This window comes from Bombina bombina, chromosome 3 (genome assembly GCF_027579735.1).
Source record: "Bombina bombina isolate aBomBom1 chromosome 3, aBomBom1.pri, whole genome shotgun sequence".
NCBI lineage: Eukaryota > Metazoa > Chordata > Amphibia > Anura > Bombinatoridae > Bombina > Bombina bombina.
The window spans coordinates 924,074,033-924,098,599 of NC_069501.1; the positions used below are offsets into that span (position 1 = coordinate 924,074,033).

General features: G+C 37.7%; 1 protein-coding gene across 2 annotated transcripts in view; it reads left to right on the plus strand.

The window, feature by feature from the left end:
• DIAPH3 (diaphanous related formin 3) overlaps positions 1-24,567 on the plus strand; it is a 1,718,568-nt gene that overhangs the window by 1,034,805 nt on the left and 659,196 nt on the right. For both annotated transcript variants that reach the window (XM_053707945.1, XM_053707946.1), the window contains exons 15-17: positions 1,280-1,384; positions 2,886-3,167; positions 14,372-14,486. In XM_053707945.1, coding sequence (XP_053563920.1) covers positions 1,280-1,384; positions 2,886-3,167; positions 14,372-14,486 — 502 coding nt within the window. The remainder of the gene's footprint in view (positions 1-1,279; positions 1,385-2,885; positions 3,168-14,371; positions 14,487-24,567) is intronic.

The window sequence follows — 24,567 nt, forward strand, 5'->3', positions numbered from 1 at the left end:
AGACACAAGCCACAAACCTTCTGGCACAAAGTAATTTGGAGTGATGAGACCAAAATTGATCCTTTTGGCCACAACCATAAACGCTACATTTGGAGATGAGTCAACAAGGCCTATGATGAAAGGTACACCATTCCTACTGTGAAACACAGAGGTGGATTGCAGATGTTTTGGGGATGTGTGAGCTACAAAGGCACAGGAAATTTGATTGATTCCACTTCTTGATTAGAATTTGAACACTGCTGATTTGCATTCTCAATTCCTTGGATATCTTTTTATATCCCTTTCCTGTTTTAAACAGTTCAACTACCTTTTTCCCACAGATCCTTTGACAATTCTTTTTCTTTCCCCATGACTCAGAATCCAGAAATGTCAGTTCAGCACTGGATGAAAGATGCAAGGGTCTGTCAGGAGTCCAGAAATTCATTGAGCTTTTATACACACACACCAATTACAAGCAAACAGATCACAGGTAAGGATGGTTACCTTTAATAGCCATTCAAACCCCCTTTGTGTCATCTTGTGTGCATGTTATCAAACCAAAATCACCAGGGTATGTAAACTTTTGATCAGGGTCATTTGGGTAGTTTCTGTTGTCATTATGATTTAAAAAGAGTAAACACAGTTGATTGATAATAAATGGCTTCAGCCAAGCACTAACCATGAGTGAAAGAAAAGTTTTTGTGTTATCATTCATATTCTCTGAAAAATGGTAAAAGATTTTTTTGTGTGTGTGCGAAGTTAAAATGTGAAAATGGAAACTCTTATTAAACACCAGCTCAATAGCTCAAGACTTTTTTTCTAATTCGTATGATGATTGTTGGAATATACATTTGTGTTACATGTAAGTCATGGTATTAATGGAAATCAGTTTATCAGTGGTGCAGCTTTCCTTTTTCTTTGTATGTTAATAGCATGTTTTAAAATAATGTTTATTTTATGGACATAACTAATATTGTGGTTTACCTTAATTTTTTGGAACTAATGTTCTACCAAATAGCTTTGCCTTCACATATGTGAGGTACATTTCAAATATGACAAATATTCATTTGTTTGTAGATACATTTAAAAAGAAAATAATAATTAAAAAGTGTAATTCACAAATGAATGTCACATTAATGCTTTGTAGTTTAACAGTTATTTTAAATTCCAACCTAAGCTTCAGGATTACACTCCAATTTAAATAATAACTGTGCTGTTTTTTTGTACATAGATGAGAGTCCTTATGGTTTCCTATGGTTTTTATTGGTAAACTAGCATTAATATGTTCTAAACTTTTCAGTATGAGGAAGAATTTACAATTCGCCAAGAAGCCCAGTCCAAACTGCAGATGAAAGAAGAAAAAATCAATGAACTTCAAGTAGAATTACAGGCTTTTAAATCCCAGGTAATGGACCATGTTAAATGAATCTATTGAACACAAGAACATGACTGTTGAAACAAATTCCACTTAATACTTTTCAAACACAAATACGATTTCAGATTTTTCAACACCCTCCCAGCATTGTTTACTATCAATTTTCCTATTCCTAGGTGACACATTATGGTTCAGAAAGTATTATACTGAGGTATTAATTAGCCAAATGTGAGTTGCAATTGATTTTTTTTTTCTTCTGCTAGGTCTTTTGTTAATTAAATATTTCATTTTGGGTTTTGCTCCTAGTGTCACATTATTCCCAAGTAATTAACCACCACTATTTAAATTTGGTATTCATCACGGATCTTTGTCTCAGAACAGGAAATTATTCTTCCAGTGATTTATTTTGTTGGCTCTTCAGGTTTGAGTAACCTGCACTGAATTATATCCTGCAGTCAAAATTCTAGATTTCTCTGTGCATTTTTCATTTTGAGAAGATAAAAAAAAGTAAATACAATAGACTGAAACATGACCAAGATTTAGTACATGATTGTTTCCAAATTAGTTGTGTAATGTGCCACTTTTTTGCAGGTGTTTTTTATGTGGACTAAATAGAAATAAAACAAATAGCTTATTTGAAATAAACTGCCATTCCTTTCTGATTTGTAGGCCCAACTGTGTATGGTACAGTGAAATCACAAATGCCACACAGACAAACAAAATGTGTTAATCAGTATAAAATGTGATCTTTTTTTAGTGTAGATAATTGCATTGGATTCAAATTCACAAGTGCCAAGTCCTTTTTAACTAGCTGCAACATTAACTTGTTGCTAAATAGTTTTTTGTTGAAGGATTAATATACAGTTTCAAAATTGTATTTCTATAATTTGACTTCTCGGGAGCAGCTGCAGCTCGATCCATGGCTGCAAATGAGTTACCATGCATATGTAAAAGTGTTGTAAACTGCCCCCACCCACAAAAAATAATATAATAATAAAAAAAAATAAACATTTCGAGTTTAACTTATAGGGTATGTTTTTTTCTATAGTTGATAGAAATACGCCAGCAGAAACATATGATTAATATTGCAAAAGATAAATTAATACTTTAATTATATTAAAGGGCCATTATAGTAAAAAAAAATGTATGTGTTTAAACCCCCACCCCCAGGTAAACCACTGCTTGTTAGCCATAGATAATTTCTGGCCCTGTGTGGAAACTGCAGATGAGATAACCAACATTGCTAGTTGCTCGACCCAACTGGGCAACTATCACTGCTGATTGTCTGTGTCAGTTTCTGCTCAGGACCAGCAGTTCTCTTTATTCATTAGTGATAAAATTGCATGCTCTTATTAATTTAATTTCTAATAGTATGTCAGTATAATAATAACCCTGTTTAATAGATGTATTCTAATTTTAATATAGCAGGGTTTTTTTGTACAAGATTAGGTCTGTTTGTAATGTATTAATGTTATATACAATGTCTTTATATTATAGCATTTTTTTAAATATTTTGTTTTCTTCCTACCAGTATGGAGCTGCACCTGTTACGTCAGGTTCAGTACAATCAGGATCCAGCAGTTTGTCAGGTGTGGTTGTTCCTAATCCTCCACCATGTGGCCTTTTGCCACCACCCCCACCGCCTCCTCCACCCCCACCTCCAATGTTTGGTGCTCCTCCGCCACCACCACCACCTCTTCCAGGATTTTGTGCCGGACAGCAGCCCCCACTTGAGAAAACACTCCCTTTTGGCTTGAAATCTAAAAAGGAATACAAACCAGAAGTTGGCATGAAGAGACTTAATTGGTCTAAGGTTTGTGCACATAGTATACATGTTTATAAATACACATTGGTACCAGTGCCTACAAATTCGCCAATCTTCTGTTATCAAAGGCTGTTGCTGAGTATGTTTAACTTAACATTTTAAATTTCTATATCTCAGCAACTGTTGCCTGTTTTTGGTTGTTTGTTTTATTTTAATTTTATTTATTTTTTAAAACAACAAACGTGAGATAATGTAATCTATATGTCAGACTTCATCAAGTTTGATGCAATTTTGTTTGGCTGATTTGTTTTCAGCGTTAAGTGGTAGAGAATATCATTTTTTTAAAACGGTGAGAGACTTTATTGTATAGTTTACACTTTCAGAGGCAATCATTTCTTAACCTACAATCAATATATAGACCTTAACACACAAGAAAATTCAAGCTGGTTTCAGTACCTACGGCTAAGAGCTAGAGTAGCTGAGGTGGTTGGAGCAAATAGGGTAGGTAGCAACACTTATTTAGAACACATACTGTATGTCTTGCATCACACCGAACAAAGGTACTATCTCTAACCTATACATTATATTTAATACCCCTTATAATACAATTAAGTTCATATTTGTGCAAAGGTGGGAATCTGACTTTAATTTTGACTGGCCAATAGAAAAATGGTACGACATACTAGGATCAGGCTCTTCTTTCTCAATATGTGCACACTTAAAGGGAAATTATTTAAAGGTTGCATTTAGATGGTACTTCCACCCCTCTAGAATACATAGTACAGAGCAATATAATAGTAACTTTTTGCACGATTGTGACGAAAGAGGCACATATTCACATATGTGGTGGCACTGTTGTCATGTTTCCAATACCTGGTTACAAGCCTCCGCTTTATTGAGCGAAATGTTTGATATTTCGATTTGTTTAACTCCCACTCAAGCACTGTTGCATGAACCTTTGATAGGTCTTAACACTAAAGCAAATAAACTTGTAGTTATGATATGCACTATTGTTAAACTAAGTATAGCAAGATACTGGAAGACCATAACCCCATCATTCCAAATTATTGAACCAAAAATTTAATTTTTATTTTCAGATGAGCAGTGCAGACTGATAAGATTTAGGGTATGCCTCAAACTTCTCCACAAGCGTCACAGCCTTTAAGGCCCGCACAAACAATGCCATGTTCTTCAACTGCATCCACTTCATTCACTTTGCAGGAAATGGCTGCAGTTATGTCATCTACTCTTACAGAAGTTTTATCTAAGTTGCCAGTGTTACAAGGCAAACACAGCAGGGCAGAGGCCCATGTGGTCCCTGCGACTTCTGATGCTTTAATGGCTATCTCTGATATACCTTCCCAGGGCTCTGAATTGGGGGGTAGGGAGATCCTGTCTGACTGGGAACTGTTTGAAAAACAGGAAGTGCATTACCCCTGACAGATTCGGATGTCATGTCCTTCAGATTTAAACTTGAACACCTCCGCCTTTTGCTACGAGAGGTTTTGGTGGCTCTGGACGACTGTGATTCTACTGAGGTTCCACCAGAGAAATTGAGTAAGATGGACAAATACTTAGATTTCCCTTCTTATTCCGTTGTTTTTCCGGTTCCTAAGAGAATTTCGGAAATTATTGCTAGGGAATGGAAAAGACCGGGTATCCCGTTCTCTCCTTCCCCTATTTTTAAGAAAATGTACCCTATAGCTGACACTTTTCGGGACTCTTGGCAGACGGTCCCTAAGGTGGAGGCAGCTATTTCTACCCTGGCAAAGCGTACAACTATTCCTATCGAGGACAGTTGTGCTTTCAAAGACCCCATGGATAAGAAGCTGGAGGGTCTTCTCAAAAAGCTATATATTCATCAGGGGTTTTTATTGCAACCGGCGGCCTGCATTGTAACAGTCACAACTGCGGCTGCTTTTTGGTTTGACGCTCTAGAAGAGTCTCTTAGAACTGAGACCTCCTTAGAGGAAATACAGGACAGAATTAAGGCGCTAAAGCTGGCTAATTATTTTATTACGGATGCTTCCTTTCAGATAACCAAGTTAGCTGCTAAGAGTTCGGGATTCTCCATCTAGGCACGAAGAGCTTTATGGTTAAAATCTTGGTCGGCGAATGTGTCCTCTAAATTCAAGCTTTTGGCTATTCCTTTGAAGGGAAAGGCCCTATTCGGGCCTGATTTGAAGGAAATAATTTCTGATATTACAGGAGGCTAAGGGTCATCTCCTCCCTCAGGACAAAACATCTAAGCAAAGGGGACGACAGAGTAATTTTCGTTCCTTTCGTAATTTCAAAGGAGTCCCCCCTTCATCTGCTGCTAAACAGGAAGGGAACTATTCTCAAGCCAAAGCCACCTGGAGACCCAACCAGGCTTGGAACAAGAGTAAACAACCCAAGAAGCCTGCTGCTGCTCCCAAGACAGCATGAAGGGGCGGCCCCCGATCCGGGCCCGGATCTCGTAGGGGGCAGACTTTCTCTCTGCGATCGCTGATGTTCAGGATCGCTGGACACTAGAAATTGTGTCTCAAGGGTATCAGTTGGAGTTCAGAAATTCCTTCCCAAGGGGAAGGATTCTTTTTTCACTTTTGTATGCAGACCAGATAAAGAGAGGTGTTTTTACGTTGTGTAGAAGACCTCTCCACTATGGGAGTAAATTGTCCCGTTCCAATACAGGAACAGGGGCAAGGGTTTTACTCGAATCTTTTTGTGGTTCCCAAAAAAGATGAAACATTCCGACCCATTTTAGATCTCAAGAGTCTAAACAAGTTTCTCAGAGTTCCATCCTTCAAGATGGAGACTATTCGGACAATTCTTCCATTGATCCAGGAGGGTCAATATATGACTACCGTGGACTTAAAGGATGCATATCTTCATATTCCTATCCACAGAGATCATCACCAGTTCCTGAGGTTTGCCTTTCTGGACAAACATTTTCAGTTTGTGGCTCTTCCTTTTGGGCTGGCCACGGCACCCAGGATCTTTACGAAGGTTCTAGGGTCCTTGTTGGCGGTTCTCAGACCGCAGGGCATTGCAGTGGTGCCTTATCTGGACGTTATTCTGATCCAGGCATCGTCTTAGCAGCTGACAAAGTCTCATACCAACATCGTTCTATCCTTTGAGGACTCTCGGGTGGAAGGTGAATTTAGAAAAGAGTTCACTGCTTCCACAGACAAGGGTTCCTTTCCTGGGAACTCTAATAGACTCTATATCCATGAATAATCTTTTTGACGGAAGTCAGAAAGTTAATAAATTCTAAATACATGCCGATCCCTTCAGTCCAATTCTCAGCAATCAGTGGCTCAGTGTATGGAGGTAATTGGATTGATGGTGGCGGCAATGGACATCATTCCGTTTGCTCGTTTTAATCTCAGACCTCTACAACTGAGCATGCTCATATAGTGGAATGGAGATTATGCAAATTTGTCTCCTCAGATAGATCTGGATCAGGAGACAAGGGACTCTCTTCTTTGGTGGTTGTCGCCGGATCATCTGTCCCGAGGGACGTGCTTCCGCAGACCCACATGGGTGATAGTGACAACGGACGCCAGTCTATTAGGATGGGGAGCAGTCTAGAATTCCCTGAAGGCTCAGGGTGTGTGGACTCGGTCAGAGTCTCTACTTCCAATCAATATTCTGGAGTTGAGAGCAATATTCAATGCGCTTCAGACTTGGCCTCAGTTGGCTTCGGCCAAATTCATCCAATTTCAGTCGGACAACATCACGACTGTAGCTTACATCAATCATCAGGGAGGAACAAGGAGTTTCTTAGCGATGACAGAAGTATCCAAGATAATTTGGTGGGCGAAGGCTCACTCTTGTTATCTGTCAGCAATCTACATCCCAGGAGTGGACAACTTGGAAGCTGATTTTTTGAGCAGACAGACATTTCATCCGGGGAATGGGAACTCCATCCGGAGGTCTTTGCCACCCTGACTCTCAGATGGGGCAGACCGGAGCTGGATCTTATGGCATCTCGTCAGAATGCCAAGCTCTCGAGATACAGATCCAGATCCAAGGATACTCAGGCCGAACTGATCGATGCCTTGGCAGTGCCTTGGTCGTTCAACCTAGCTTATGTGTTTCCACCGTTTGCTCTCCTTCCCCGGGTGATTGCTCAGATCAAACAGGAGAGGGCTTCAGTGATTCTCATCGCTCCTTTGTGGCCTCGCAGGACTTGATATGCCGATCTGGTGGACATGTCTTCTCTGCCACCGTGGAAGCTTGCATTGAGGCAGGACCTTCTCATTCAGGGGCCCTTCCATCATCCAAATCTAGTTTCTCTGCAGCTGACTGCTTGGAGATTGAACGCTTGATTTTATCTAAGCGAGGGTTCTCTGATTCGGTCATTGATACCTTGATCCAGGCACGTAAGCCTGTTACTAGAAAGATTTACCATAAGATATGGCGTAAATATCTTTATTGGTGCGAATCCAAGGACTACTCATGGAGTAAGATTAGAATTCCTAGGATTTTATCTTTTCTCCAAGAAGGATTGGAGAAAGGGTTATCAGCAAGTTCCTTAAAGGGACAGATTTCTGCTTTATCTATTTTGCTACACAAACATCTGGCAGATATTCCGGATGTTCAATCTTTTTGTCAGGCTCTGACTAGAATCAGGTCTGTGTTTAGACCAATTGCTCCTCCTTGGAGTTTGAATTTAGTTCTTAAAGTTCTTCAAGGGGTTCCCGTTTGAACCTATGTATTCCATAGATATTAAGTTGTTATCTTGGAAAGTTTTATTTTTGGTTGCTAATTATTTTGCTCGCAGAATTTCTGAGCTTTCGGCATTACAATGTGATTCTCCTTACATTATTTTTAATTCTGATAAGGTAGTGTTACGTACCAAACCTGGTTTTCTTCCTAAGGTTGTTTCCAACAAAAATATTAATCAGGAAATTATTGTTCCTTCATTATGTCCTAACCCTTCTTCTAAGAAGCAGCGTCTGTTACATAACTTGGATGTGGTCCGTGCCCTGAAGTTTTACTTGCAGGCGACTAAAGAATTCTGTCAATCATCTTCATTATTTGTTGTTTTCTCTGGAAAACGTAGGGGTCAGAAAGCTATGGCTACCTCTCGTTCTTTTTGGTTGAAGAGCATCATCCGTTTTGCATATGAGACCGCTGGACAGCAGCCTCCTGAAATAATTACGGCTCATTCTACTAGGGCTGTGGCTTCCTCATGGGCATTCAAAAATGATGCTTCTGTTTAACAGATTTGCAAGGCTGCAACTTTGTCGTCTCTTCACACTTTTTCCAAATTTTCCAAATTTGATACTTTTGCCTCGTCCGAGGCTGTTTTTGGGTGAAAGGTTCTTCAAGCAGTGGTGCCTTCCGTTTAGGTTCCTGTCTTGTCCCTTCCTTTCATCCGTGTCCTATTGCTTTGGTATTGTATCCCATAAGTAAGGATGAAATCCGTGGACTCGTCATATCTTATAAAAGAAAAGGAAATTTATGCTTACCTGATAAATTTATTTCTTTTACGATATGACGAATCCACGGCCCACCCTGTCATTTTCTAAGACAGGTCTTTATTTTTGTTAAACTTCAGTCACCTCTGCACCTTGGCTTTTCTTTTCTCTTCCTAACTTTGGTCGAATGACTGGAGTGGGAGGGAAGGGAGGAGCTATATATACAGCTCTGCTGTGGTGCTCTTTGCCTCCTCCTGCTGACCAGGAGGCGATATCCCATAAGTAAGGATGAAATCCGTGGACTCGTCATATCGTAAAATAAATAAATGTGTCGGGTAAGCATACATTTCCTTTTTATTGTCAAGCTGATTTTATTCTTTTCAGCTCAATTATGTGGCATTTATTTATCTTATTTTATGCTGATAATGTTTCTATATGTACAAATACAATTACGGTTTTGAATTTTTCAGGTTAATGTACCTGATTAATTCTGCAGATTTCACATGTTAATACTGCAATAATAAGAAGGCTATGACTGTTTTTGTGTCTTCAAATAAACTTATAAGGTCTTTCCAAAATTGTTATAAGATTTAATCAATTTTGTTTTGACCAACAGCATACTTAAGTTTATTCTACTGATGAGGGTTTCTTTGGCTCAAAGGATCCTGCATCAGAGACTGTATTTGACAATTCTTCTTTTTTATTTTTTAACATTTGTTCTTTGTTAAGAAAGTTTTGATAATTTTAGGTATTAAGAGTCTAGTCCTTCTAATAAATGTTATATTCATTTAAAGGTTTCTTTAACTTGTTCCTGAGGTTTTTTTTCCTAGTCTAGATGCTATCTATGATATGTTTGTTAGAATGGTTTAAACCAAATTCCTTTTTGGGAATGTACTACTATTTCTATGGAAGTTAGTACTTATTTTCAGGATTTTTTTAAGTTTCAATCTTGTATTAAAATAGCATATTTACATACTGTTTATTTTCTTAGTTCAGCTATATCTATGACTGACATTGCTGCTCTCTTAACTTTATTGTTGGACAGTTAGTATAAGCAGTTTTCAGATTCTGAAGTATATAACGCTGTTCATTTACTTCAAAATGTATTCATTTTATTTATGATTCTATATTTGTTGTCCTTTAAGATTAATTTAAAATCTATGTTTTTAGCTTTTCTATTTTGAAGAGCTTCATGGTTTTAATCTTGAATTTTGACATGGTCTAAATATATTTTATTATCTCTATTTTATTAGGATAATAATTTGTTTTGATTTCTATTATCTCCACTATATCTATAGGTAAATGTTTTGGGGGGTTTTCTGCCCTACTTTTTGGTTGGTGATGTAGATCAGTTGTTAAATGCCCTGACTACAAAAGCTTGTTCTAAGATCCAAGGGTCACATGTTCATATACAGCAGGGTTGATGCAGGCCTTCGGCCTTTTGAGGTCAATAAAATGTGTACCATTTATTTGAGTAATAATAACAACTATTACTATTCAGCTGCCAATTTGGTTAAATCTGAGTGTGTTTTTTTTAGTCCTACTAGGAGAAAAGCACTATACAAATACTAGTTATTAAGACTGCATGAAGGTGCGGTTCTCAAACCAGTTCTTCTGGTGGGGGGCAGATTAAGTTATTTTTGGATGGATTCAGTCCAAAATCTATAGAATATTATTCTTAGGGTTTTTAATAGATTTTTAGAATGAAACCTTCTATGGGAAGATTATTTCTCATGATTCAATGCACTCTGTGAAGGTTCAGGTTTTTTCTGAAATATATTTCAGAACTGGATTTTTTTTCCAGAGGTGTTTGTACCAGTTCCGTGGTTTGGGTTTCTATTCAAATCTATTCTTTGTCCCAAAGAAGGAAGATTCATTCAGACCAATCTTGGATCTGAAAGCTTTAAATCGTTTTGTGAGTGTCCCAACTTTCAAGGTGGGGACTATAAAGACTATTATTCCTTTTATTCAGCAAGGTCATTACATGTTCACAATAGTTGTATGGGACGCTTATCCCCACATTCCAATTCATTCAGACCACTTTCGGTTTCTTAGATTCTCTTTTCTAGGCAAGCTTTACCAATTTGTTGCTTCACCATTTGGTCTAGTGACAGCTCCAAGAATCTTTTCAAAGGTTCTCGGTGCCCTTCTATCTGTAATCAGAGAGCAGGGTACTGCAGTGTTTTCCTTATTTTGGACGATATCTTGGTACTAATTCAATCCTTTCATTTGGCAGAATCTCACACAAATCAACTAGTTTTGTTTCTTCAAAGACATGGTTGGAGGATCAATTTACCTAAGAGTTTTGTGATTCATCAGGCAAGGGTCAGCTTTTTAGGTTTCCAGATAAATTCAGTGTCCATGAATCTGTCTTTAACAGTCAAGAGATGAATTAAATTAGTTTTAGCCTGTCTAAAGCTTCAGTCTCTATTATTCCCTTTGGTGGCTATGTGCAGGGAAGTTTTTAGATTGCATGACTGCAGCATTGGACGCGATCCCCTTTGCTCGTTTTCTTATGAGATCTTTGCAGCTTTGCATGCTGAATATATGGTGCAGGGATTATTCTCAGATATCACAGTTGATACTTAAAGCCCAACACTAAACTCTCTCTGACTTAGTGGTTATACAATCATCGTATTATTCAGGGGGCCTTCTTTGTTCGCCCGTCCTGGACTTACTATTCTTACGGATGAAAGTCTTTTTTAGGTTGGGAAGCTGTCTGGAGTTTGCTGACAGCACAATTGGTTTGGAAACCTCGAGGCGAGGTTACCAATCATTATTTTAGAACTCTTCAGACTTGGTTTAAATTTAAGTGAGAATGTTTTATTAGTTTTCAGTCACACAATATCACAACTGTGGCATATGTCAATCATCAGGGATGGACTTGCAGTCCTTTAGCGATGAAAAGAAGTATCTTGAATACTTTTTTGAGTGGAATTCAACTCCTGTCTAATTTATGTGATTCATATCCCAGGTGTAGACAATTGTGATGCGGATTATCTCAGCCGCCAGACTTCCAGGGGAGTGGTCTCTCCATCCAGATGTGTTTTTTCAGATTGTACAGATGCCTTCCAGAAATAGTTCTGATGGCCTCTCATCTAAACAAGAAATTTCCCAGATACCTTTACAGGTTTAGGGATCCTCAGGCGGATATGGTGGTTATGTTAAGTTTCTTGTTTTCTGCTTACATTTTTCTGCCTTTGGTTCTCCTTTCAAAGGTGATCTCCATGATCATAATGGAACAGTCTCATGTGTTTCTGGTAGCACCAGCATGGCATCACAGGTTTGGTATGTGGATTTTGTTCGGATGTCCAGTTGCCAGCCTTGGCCACTTCCTCTAACTTCCTTGGCCAGACTTTGTTTCAAGGGCTGTTTTTTCATCAGGATCTCAAATTGTTAAATTTGAAGGTATGGAATTTGAACGCTTGTGCTTCATCATAGAGGTGTCTCTGACTCAGTGGTTAACACTATGTTACAGGCTCATAAATCTGTTTCAAGAAAGATTTATTATCGGGTTTGGAAAACCTATATTTCATGGTGTTCTTTTCATAAATTCTCTTGGAATTCTTTTAGAATTCTTAGAATTTTATAATTCCTTCAGGATGGTTTGGATAAGGTTGTGTCTGCAAGTACTTTGAAGGGACACATATCTGCTCTGTTTTATTTCATAAAAAGATTGCTAAACTTCCTGATATTCACTGTTTTGTTCAGGCTTTGGTTCATATCAAACCTGTTATTAAATTAATTTCTCCTCCTTGGAATCTTAATTTGGGTTTAAGGATTTTGCAGGCTTCTCCTTTTGAGCATATGCATTCTTTGGATATTAAATTAATTTCTTGGAAAGTGGTGTTTCTTTTGGCTATCTCTTCTGCTAGAAGAGTTTTTGAGTTATCTCTCTTGTGGGCCTCCTTATCTGATTTTTCCATCAAGATAAAGCTGTTTTGCGGACTTAATTCAAATTTCTTCCTGAACTTTAGTAGGGGAATTAATGTTCTTTCTTTGTGTCTTAATCGTAAGAGTTCTCTGGAAAGATCTTTACATTCTTTGGATTTCAGAAAGACTTCTAGTCTATTTGTTGATTTTTCTGGTTCTGGAAAGGTCAGAAAGCCTTTGCCATTTTTTGGCATCTTGGTTAAAGCTTTTTGATTCACAAAGCTTATTTGGAGATGGGGCAGTCTCCGTTTTAGAGAATTACAGCTTATTCTAGTAGATCAGTCGTTTCTTCTTGGGCTTTTAAGAATGAAGATTCGGTTGATCAGATTTGCAAAAGCAGCAACTTGTCTTTCTTTTCATACATTTACTAAATTTTACCATTTTGATGTATTTGCTTCTTTTGAAGCAGTCTTTGGTAGAAAAGTTCTTCAGGCAGCTGTCTCAGTTTGATTCTACTGCTTGCAATTAGTTTTTTTGAAGTTTATAAGAAAAACTTAATTATTGTTTGGATTCAATTTCTCAGCGGAAATAGCTGCTGTTTTATCCCTCCCTTTCTAATGACTCTTCTGTGGACTTCCACATCTTGGATATTTTATCCCATATGTCACTAGCTCATGGACTCTTGCCACTTACATGAAAGAAAACATAATTTATGTAAGAACTTACCTGATAAATTAATTTCTTTCATATTGGCAAGAGTCCATGAGACCCACCTTTTTTGTGGTGGTTATGGGGGGGGGGGTTTGTATAAAAGCACAATATTTTTTCCAGTTCCTCTTTTTGTATGCTTTTTTTACTCCTTTTTTACACCTCACTACTTGGCGAGGATAAGGGTTTTTACTTATCCTGTTATTAGTAGGGATGTGAATTCGGCAGTTTCGTTAGCTAAGCTAATCCAGATCTTAGTGTGTTGCATTTTCACAAGCGGAATTATGGCTTCTAAAAAAAGTGAGCCGCTTTCTCCTTAATAAATATCCCAGTTTATTAGTTCCCAAAAAGGAGAGGAAAATGTGTTTCTTCCTGGATCTAAAATTCCAAAGCTAATACCTAAAAGTTAAAAATGTATAGATTAAAAACTGTTTGCACTATTCTGCATCTAGGGTAGGAAGGTCAGTGTTTGTAAATTATAGACCTAAAATGTGCGTATCTGTACATTCCAGTTCATAAGGATCATGTGAAGTTTTGCCTTTCTAAACATGCATTACCAGTTTGTGACTCTGTCGTTTGGCCTTGCCATAGCCAAACATATGTTTGTATATATTTCCTTTCCATTTAATGCAAATGTAATTATGTCATTACTCATAGCGAACAAAAACAGAAAAAATGTCAATTCTTAGTAAGAAAATTAAGATGTAGTTGCATTTTCTTAAAAATAGAATTACAGTTTGTCATATTTTAGTAGGTAATTTTCATTTGTCTATGTTTGTGTTGCTTGCTTTTACGGGAAGAACATTGCAGCAATTTTTTTTATTTATTTTTTTGTCTATATAGATGGAGTTTCTACATTGATATTCAGTATACTTTCTTTTTTTTTCTTTCTTTAAGTAACAAAGTCTTTTATCAGCTCTGCCTTAAGCAGATTATAATTTTTCTTTGACAACAGATATTTGTCATAACCAATGTTCTTTTTAAAAAGTGAAAAGTCTGCTATCTCAGAAAACCGCTAAATACTGAAGACTGTTTAAATATTACTAGAAAATGTGATGTGAAATATTGGTATGGGATATATATGCTTTAAATCTTTAGTATTAATGGTTTTCTGACAGCTTTTGATTTTTGCAGATATATTTGATTTCAGCTATTATTTAAAAATATGCCTTTGCTTTAGTTGCCATAATATTTAATATTTAAAATGAGATTGGGGAATGCTTGTACAACTAAAGTTTATTTTTTATTTTTTTATAACTATAGATAAGACCTAATGATATGACTGAAACCTGTTTTTGGCTAACTGCAAATGACAATAGATATGAAGATACTGATTTGTTCTGTCAACTTGAACATACATTTTCTTGTCAAAGAAAAAGTAAGTATCACAATAAAACTTTTTTTTTCAGTTTTTTAACATTATTATATATGTTCAGATTATCTGTAGTAGTCAGTGTTTTCAATGATATTTTAATATATTTTTCTTTTAGATTATTAAACCTTGTTCAATGGTGCATTGTGCTGTTTTTAGTTGTTTTTTTGTTTTTTGTTTCAAACGAGCTTTATTAGAGAAATGAAACAGTTGACATACAACATTCTTACAAGAATATTTTACACTACAGTGCGGCTGATACATTTATCTTGATTATTGCTCTAGTAGTATATGTATTGTATTGTCCAGTTAATGCATGTCTTAGTACTGCTTCATTACAGCAGATTAGGAACACGGATCAGTTACAAAAGAATAGTCCATATATTCCTCAATTTCGGTTCTGTGTTCCAGAGTTAAGGCTTGTAATTAAGAATTTAGCAATCCTCTGTATGTTATGAAATGGTAGGAATATAATAAAAGCTTAGGTTTAAATGTTAAATATGATATGGGGGAAGAGAACAATTTTAATTTTTTGCCCTCAAAATCCGCACCTTCTCAGCTGTTGGAACGCTGAGGAGAGTGATGGCTCCAGAATTGGCTGACTTCACCGGCGGATTTCTTACAGACACAGAAGCGATTTCAAAGATTTGAAGGACTGACAACACAGGTCTGAAGATTTAAGTTATAATATCGACAAGTGCACTTGTTAATAATTGCGACACTGGGACACACTTTCTAATGAACAGACAGTATACAAGAGAAACTGTCTAAATAATCTCACGAAAGAGACTATGTTTTATGAACTGTTGCAGCTGTACAGCAAGTGCCCCAAAAGAATCTGCTGGTATTAACAGCGGTAGAAGTGTATACTGGCATAAGCGTGCAACACTAATTGCTGTTGATATCAACTAAGTAGCATGTCATTTGCGTTACGCTCTTTTGCAAAGTACTAGAAATTTTATATAAGGATATTTTTCTAATATATTTATTGTGTTTTATAGTGATAAGGTTGGCCAACCATATTGAATATTTTGGGCTATTAATTTTTTTGTATGTTAGCCATTTTTAGCCATTGTAGGTATTTATATTGCAGCTTAGTTTTTGAGATTGTCACTCTCCTTTTCAAATTCCACTTACTATGTGTTAACCCGAGTAACAACACGATCGTCTCTATTTGATTCTAAGCAAACAATACAGTCTAGTAAAAATAAGATTTTCTATATTAGTATAAACATTTAAGGTGTTACTTACATTGTTTTAAGAATCATTTAACGTCAAAAAAGCTATCTCGACATCATATATAACCCCTTTTATGAAAATTTTACATATGTTTTATAAATAAAATTATTCTTGAAAAAGTTCTATAAAAAAAGTTATTTTCTCTTATTTCTGGGTATAAGCCAATTGGCGTTCTTGTCTCTTCCCCTCCCCTTTCCTAGGATCACTATTGTTTGGAAGCTTAGAGGAAGCTCCCATAGATTCAAGAGCCTTTACCCTCACAGCGCAGAGTGTATAGACTCGTTAAAGTATCCAGATGTTCCAGATGTGCAATTCTTTTGTCAGGCCTTGATCAGGATCAGACCTGTGTTCAAGTTACTTCTCCATGTTCTTCGCCAGTCTTAATTTGGTTCTCAAATTTCTTCAAGGGGGCTCCGTTTGAGCCTATGCATTCCTTAGATATTAAGTTGTTATCTTGGAAAGTTTTATTTCTTGTTGCTGTTTTTTCTGCTAGCAGAGTTTCAGAGCTCTCGGCATTGCAGTACGAGTCCCCTTAACTTATATTTCATCAGATAAGGTAGTTTTTACATACTAAATTAGCATTTCTTCCTAAAGTTGTTTCTGATCAGAACATTAATCAGGAGATTGTTGTTCCTGCCTTGTCTCCTAATCCTACTTCTCAGAAGGAACGGCTTCTGCACAATTTGGACGTGTTTCGTGCCTTACAATTTTACCTGCAGGCGACTAAGGATTTTCGTCAGTCTTCTGCTTTGTTTGTGGTTTTCTCAGGAAAACGTAAGGGACAGAAAGCTACGGCTACTTCTTTCTTTTTCGCTGAAGAGTATCATACGTTTTGCATATGAGATTGCTGGACAGCTGCCTCCAGAGAGAGTTACGGCTCATTCCACGAGGGCTGTTCCTCCTCATAGGCATTCAAAAATGAATTTGGTCCTCTCTTAACACTTGTTCAAAGTTCTACAAATTTGACTCTTTTGCCTCGGATGAGTCCGCTTTTGGGAGAAAGGTTTTTCAAGCAGTGGTGCCATCCGTTTAGGTTCCTAGTCTTGTCCCTCCCGTATCATCTGTGTACTCTAGCTTTGGGTATTGATTCCCAATAGTAATTAAGATGATCCGTGGACTCATCATGTCGTTAAAAAGAAAAAAAAAAAATATGCTTACCTGATAAATGTATTTCTTTTTTGACACAATGAGTCCACGGCCCGCCCTGTTTTTGATAGACAGGTTGATGGTTATTATAAACTTCAGACACCTCTGCACCTTTCTCTCCTTTACTTCGGTCGAATGACTGGGTTGGGAGGGAAGGGAGGTGATATTTAACAGCTTGGCTGTGGTGCTCTTTGCCGCCTCCTGCAGGGCAGGAGTGCTATTCCCTATAGTAATTAAGATGATCCGTGGACTCATCGTGTCAAAAAAGAAATACTTTTATCAGGTAAACATAAATTTTCTTTTCTTCTCTCAAGATTATCTACAAGACCAGAGAAAAGAGCATCCTTTCACCCGGGGAATTGGGCTCTCCCGAAGGCCGACCTGATGGCGTCTCGTTTGAATCACAAACTCTCCATATAAGGGTCGAGGTTGAGAGATCCTCTGACAGAACTGATAGACATACTAGCAGTTCCTTGGTCTTATCATCTAGTCTGTTTCCAACAATTATGGGTCTACATTTGCTTGGATCAAGCAGGGACACGTTTCTACAATCTTAATAGCTCCTGTTTGTCCACACAATATGTGGTGTGCAGATCTGGTTCAAATGTTTAGCGGTCCTCTGTGTCATCTTCGTCAAAGTCAAGATCTATTATTTGAAGGTCCGTTCTTTTATAAAAACTTTTAGTCTCTCATTTTGACTGATCGAGATTGAACGCTTAGTTCTTTCTAAAAGAGGTTTTTCTGACTCTGTCATAGAGACCTTTGTTTATGCTTGTAAGCCTTTTACTAGAATAATTTACCACAAAGTGTAGAGAGTATATTTATCTTGGGTTCAGATCAAGGATATGCATGGCATTCTGTTAGGATTCATCAAAACTTGCAATTTCTTCAGGATGGCCTAAGATAGTCTTATCAGCCAGCACTCTAAAGGATCACATTCAGCACTTTCTGTTTCATTGCATAGGAAACTTGCTCTTCTTCCAGATATTTAGGCATTTATTCAGGCCTTAGTTAGAATCAGACCTGTTATCAAGCCTATTTCTCCGCCATGGAGTTTGAATCTGGTTTTCAGAGTCTTGCAATCTCTATCTTTTGAACCTATGTATTGGATATTCAATTGTTACCTTGGAAGGTTTAGTTTCAGTTAGATTATTTCCTCGGCTAGGAGAGTGTATCTTGTGATCCACTGTATTTGGTTTTTCATCAGGACAAAGCAGTGTTACACATTTTGTTTCATTTTCTGCCTATGTTGGGTTCTTCAGATTATTTACTAGGAAATGATGGTACCCTTTTTATGTCTGTATCCGAAATTTCCAAAGGAGAGATTATTACACAATCTGTATGTGGTTAGGGCGTTGCATTTCCATTTTTAAGGCTCCTAAGAGCTTCCAGTCCTCAAACTTTTTTTTTTTTTTTCTGGTAAATGTAAGGGTCAAAAAGTCCACTTCTGTTTGTTTAGCTTAATGGTTAATATATGCGATTTTCATCTTAATATGGGAAGAGTCCACAGCTGCATTCCTTACTTGTGGGAAATACTGAACCTGGCCACCAGGAGGTGGCAAAGACACCCCAGCCAAAAGGCTTAAATACCTCCCCCACATCCTCATAACCCCAGTCATTATTTGTCTTTTGTCACAGGACGCTGGCAGAGAATTGTTAGAACAAGATCTTATTACCTCTCAATACCAAGCTACCCAGATATGGTTTGAGGTACAGAAATCCTCAGGCAGAGCTAAACAGATGCATTAGTGGTGCCTTGGAGGTTCAGTCTAATTTATCCTTTCCGGCCGTTACCACTACTTCTTAGTGTAGTGGCTCCAGTCATGCAGGCATCGGTGATACTGATTGCTCCTTCTTCGCCACGAAGGATATGGTTCACGGATCTAGTGCAGATGTCATCATCTCCTCCGTGGAAGTTACCTTGTCGCAGGGATCTGCTGACCAAGGTCTCTTTGTTCATCAATGTCTAGATTCTCTGAGGCTGACTGCTTGGAGATTGAAAGCTTTTTCCTAGCCAGGAGAGGGTTTTCTGAGAGAGTTATTTTTACTCTCATTCAAGCTTGTAAACTGGTTGCTTGTTGCATCTATCATAAGGTGTGGAGGACCTAGTTATTCTGTTTTCCAGGATGAACTGTAAAAGGGTTTTTCTGCAAGTCCCCTGAAGGGACGGTTTTCGGCCCTGTCTATGTTGCTGCACTAGAGGTTCACTGAACTTCTAGATGTGCAGCCATTTGTTAAGGCTCTGCTGGGATCAGAGCTGTGTTTAGATCTAAGGCTCCTCTTTGGAGTTTAAATCTTGTTCTTAGTTGGAGCCTATGCATGAAGTAGACATTATTTTTTGTCTTGGACGGTTCCTTTTCTACTGGCTATTGCTTATGCACGCAGAGTATCTGTGATTGCTGCCCTGCAATTCGTCCCTCTTTATCTGTCTTTTCATGCCGGTAAGGCAGTTCTATGAACCAAGTTAGGTTTTCTTCCTAAATTTGTGTCAATTTGCAACATCAATCAAGAGATTGTGGTTCCTTTCTTATGTCCTAATCCTTTTTCGTTGAAGGAATGTTTACAACGTATTTCTGGATGTGGTTTGTGCCTTGAAGCTCTATCTTCGGGCCACAAAGGAATTTAGACAAACCTCTTTCTCTGTTTGTTCTCCTTCCGGGAAGCGTAGGGATCAGAGGACTTCTTCAACTTCCTTATCTTTTTGACTGAGGAGTGTCATCCATTCAGTATTGAGACGGCGGGACATAAGCCTCCTCTGAGGATTACGGCTCATTCTACGAGGGCCGTGGTTTCCTTTTGGGTCTTCAAAAATGAGGTCTCTATGGATCAGATTTGTAAGGCGGCTACCTGGTTCTCTTTACATACTTGTTTCGAAATTTTACAAGTTTGATGTTTTTGCTTCTGTTGAAGCAGCCTTCGGGAGAAAGGTTTTGCAAGCTCTGGTGCCCTCAGATTAGGGTCCGCCTTTCTTTTTACCCTCCCGTTAGAGTTCCGTGTACTCTAGAGTTTGGGTATATGTTTCCTACAAGTAAGGAATGCAGCTGTGGACTCTTCCCATATTAAGATGGAAAACATAAATTATACTTACCTGATTATTTCATTTCCATCTGTATGGGAAGAGTCCACAGCTCCCGCCCGTGTTCTCCGATGGGCGGCCCTAAATTTAATTTTTTTCTTCTGGCACCCTGTTCCCTCGGCAGATTGACTGGGGTTATGAGGAAGTGGGGGGAGGTATTTAAGCCTTTGGCTGGGGTGTCTTTTCCTCCTCCTGGTGGCTGGGTTCAGTATTTCCCACAAGTAAGGAATGCAGCTGTGGACTCGTCCCATACAGATGGAAATGAAATTATCAGGTAAGCATAATTTGTTTTTTAGGCCTTACTTGAAGGCAGGACAAACACTGTTTCTTCTTGGGCTTTCAAGAAGGAAGCACCAGTAGAAAAATTTGCAAGGCTGCAACTTGGTCATCTTTGCAAACTTTCACTAAATTTTATCATTTGGATGTTTGCTGCGGCGGAGGAAAGGTTTTTCAGGCTATGGTTCCTGGTAAATTGGTGCCTGCCTTTCCTTTTTTGACTTACTATATTTTTTATGGACTTCATGCCATGGGAATTAGTTCCCAACAGTTAGGAATTGTGGACTTTCACCACCTTAAAAAAGAAAACATAATTTATTCTTACCTAATACATTTCTTTCTTTCTTGCTGTTGAGTCCATAGGACCCACCCATTTTTTTCCTAGTTGGCAGTTCTAGTTTGCACCTCTTTACACTGCTATCTGTCTTACTTCTTTTTCCTATTCTTGGCTATACATAATACAGGTAAGGTCAGGGTCAAATATTAAATCTCTGGGGTGTGGTGTCTTTGCCTTCTCCTGGTGGCTAGGCAATTAATTCCCAAAAGTAAGGAATTGTGGACTTTTTCCACCAAGAGAGGAATTTATAAGGTAAGTAGAAATTATGTTTTTCAATTTGGTAGCAAGGTGTTTTTTGTTTTTTTTTAAGAGGTATTAAGTTTAGTTTCTTTAGATTCGTGTGTGTCTTTGTGTATGTGTGTATGGCTATCTATCGAGAGAGGTAAAAACAACAGAGTAGTCCAGAGAAAAATGCCAGAGGTCTTTTACTAGAATATGAATCCAAGTATCAGAGTGCAATAAGGGGCTAAACAATGTGCATAGATCAAGGGACAGTCAAGGGTGTGGTCAAGATTAGGAGAGCAGGCTTGGAACAAGAACGCTTGGACTTGTATACAGAATAACCAAACACAGACCTAAAGATAGATGGCCTTTTAATACCTCCATTCAGACTTGGTGCCAAAGAGGTGGCAGGGCTCACTTTCGATAGGATACACAGACCTATACTTGCACGCCAATTCACCCATACAGACATTTTGATATACTTTCACATGCCAGCAGTCACCCATACAGGCACATTCACTTTTACTTTACTCTAGAACTACAGGAGATTTCAAACCAAATATGTTTGTGTATTGTATTAGATTTATTGATATTAATAATTAGGGTTGTAATTTTCTATTAGATGCCATTTGTGACTTGCTAATGTTTAACACTGTTTTTTTTTTTTTTTTTAACTACTTCTACATTTTGAATTATTAAAATATGAATGAAACAGACCTATACCTTTCAGATTTTCTGCATTTATTTTTTTGCCAAAATACTTCACAAATTGCATACGCATTATAAACTGGTTAGGAAGTAATATTTTCACTAATAATCACACTGTATACTCACTATAGATTTGTATTTAGTAGGTGCAGTATAAATTAACATGTCTTAAAAATTTGTTTTTACTTTGTAATATAAATTAACAAGAAAAAAGTAATCTGACCATACACTTAATGGCCAAAATATGTGGACATCTGCTCATCATACCTAAATGAGCTTGTTTGTTATTTAATTCCAAAATTTTGGGCTTTAACATCCACCACCCTTTCTAGGAAGGCTTTCCACACGGTTTTGATTGTGTCTGAAACAATTTGTGCCTTCTCAGCCAAAAGAGCATTTGGGATTTCAGGCACTGATGTTGAGCGAGAAGTTCTGGCTCGCAATCTGTCTTCCAATTAATTCCAAAGTTTAAGTGGGCTTGCGGTTTGTTATGTGCAGGCTACTCTTGTTCCTCCACACCAAACTTGCTGAACCATGACTTAATGGTTCTTTGGTAGATAATGCATAATGGACTGGTGCTGGTTTTCAGGGTTTGGGCTAGTCCTCTTAGTTTCAGTTAAGGGCCATTGTAATGCTAAAGGATACAAAGACATTGCAAGAAATTTGGAAGCACCCATTTGTCTAAAATGGGTAGGAAGGTCCTTTTCATGTTAAAACATTACTATCCCTGTGCACAAAGAGAGTTTTATAAAGACATGGTTTGACGAGTTTTGTGTGGATGAACTTTAGTAACTTGCACATTTGTGATCAACTGTAAGACTAGTTGTGAGCTAAATCGTGTTGTCCAACATCATTGCTGACCTTACAAATGCTATTTTTGCCACAAACACACTCCGAAATATTGTGGAAAATCCTCAAAGGTGAGTTGTCTGTTATAGCTTTAAAAGGGGTGGTTTAGAATGGGATATTCAACAAGCTCATATACTTGGTATATGATGATGGTCAGGTGTCCATATACTTTTGGCCATATGTAAAAGAAAATAAAGAAAGAAAGAAAAAAGTAAAAGCTTTGGCTTCTGTTTAACTGCTTCTTCTGTTATAAATGCTTTATAAGTAAATATAAAGACAAAATGTCCTTTGTTTATAAACTTGATAAACATGTCTACTATGTTATGTGATTTTAAATATTAATTGTAGATAATAAATCTGTACCCAGAATTGTAATTTTATAGGCTCAAATTTTACTTTGCACATTGTGAGGAAATTGCCTCTGTAAAAAATTTAATGAGCCAGAGTCTAAGCCATAAATTAATATGAAAGGGTTTTAACATTCAAAATGATAGTTTAATTTTATATTAAACTGGCATCAGTAGCATCTGTTTGATTCTTGGGAAAGAAACACAAGGAAGATCTGCTATCAGGGTGGATTTGATTTAAATCAAATTGATTTAGTTTAGGATTTAAATCAATATTTAGTAACACTCAATTTAAATCATTGTTTCTTTCATGCAGGTGTTGAGAGTCCACAATCCATTACTTCTGGGAAATACTCTTTCCTACCACTAGGAGGCGGTATAAAACCCCTCCCACATCACAAGTACCTCAGTTTTGTAATTGCCTTTACTGTGGAATACAGATGTGCATATGATTCTTCAGCTAGCTGGGCTTTTCAGTTTATGTTAAGGCCCATTTCTCTTGTAAGATGTATCAAGTCCACTGATTCATCCATACTTATGGGATATTCTCCTTCCCAACAGAAAGTGGCAGAGAGAGCACCCACAGCAGAGCTGTCCATATAGCTCCTCCCTTAGCTCCACCCCCAGTCATTCTCTCTGCCTGCTTAACTGCTAGGAAGGGTAAAGTGAGTGTGGTGACACAAATGTTATTTTCTCAAGCAAAAGTTTGTTATTTTAAATGGTACCGGTGTGTACTATTTACTCTCTGGCAGAAAAGGGATGAAGATTTCTGCAAGGAGGATGATGATCTTAGCATTTTGTAACTAAGATCCACTGCTGTTCTCACAAGGGCTGAAGAGTACAGGAAAACTTCAGTTGGGGGAACAGTTTGCAGGCTAAACTGCATTAAGGTATGTTCAGTCTATTTTTTTCTAGACAGACTGTGTTATTTCTAGAAAAAGCTGGCAATATCCCCATGAGGGAAAGGTAAGCTGTATTCGGTAAAAGAGGAATCCAAGCTTGCATAAAGGGCTCATAGTTACTGGTGACACTAATAGGAAAAAACGTTTTGGTTTAATTACAAATAAAATGTTTTTTGAGGGACTTTAAGGGGTCTTGGTGTCTTGTTTAAGGGTTATTAACCCGCATGGCTAGTTTAAGAAACACTCTGTGGTGTTTTTTAGGCCCCATAACATCGAGTGATGTGGGAGGGGCCTATTTTCAGTTGCACAGTTTATTTACCTCCGAAGCATCCAGCTACTTCTCCAGAGATTCCTGCTGTATTTGAGGGGTTTAAAGAGTTTTTTTTCCCCACAAATCATTCCTAAAGGGCAGGTAGGCGCCACAGCACAGCTGTGGCAAGGTGCTGAACGTTATTTTACCGGTTTTGAAGTTTTTTCAATCCGGTTTTTACATTAAGGGGTTAATTGTTTATTTGCATAGTGGTGCAAAATTACTAAGGCTTTATGATGCTACTGTAAAAATTTCGTTTTGTTTACTGCTTTTTTACACTGTTTTGCAGAGTTTGTGTAGCTTTTTTTTCTCTTAAAGTACTGTTTTTGTTTAAAGTGTTGTTTTCTTTGATTAAAGTGTTTTCCAAGCTTGTTCATTTCATTACTAGCCTGTTTAACATGTCTGACACCAAGGAAAATCCTTGTTCTATGTGTTTAGAAGCCATTGTGGATCCCCTCTTAGAATGTGTCCCACTTGCACTAATATGTCTATAAATTATAAAGAGCATATTTTAGCACTTAAAAATATTGCAATAGATGATTCTCAGTTAGAAGGAAATGAGGGTTTAGCATCTAGCTCTCCCCAAGTGTCACCACCAGTAACGCCTGCACAAGTGACGCCAAGTACCTCTAATGCGTCAAATTCATTTACTTTACAAGACATGGCCATAGTTAT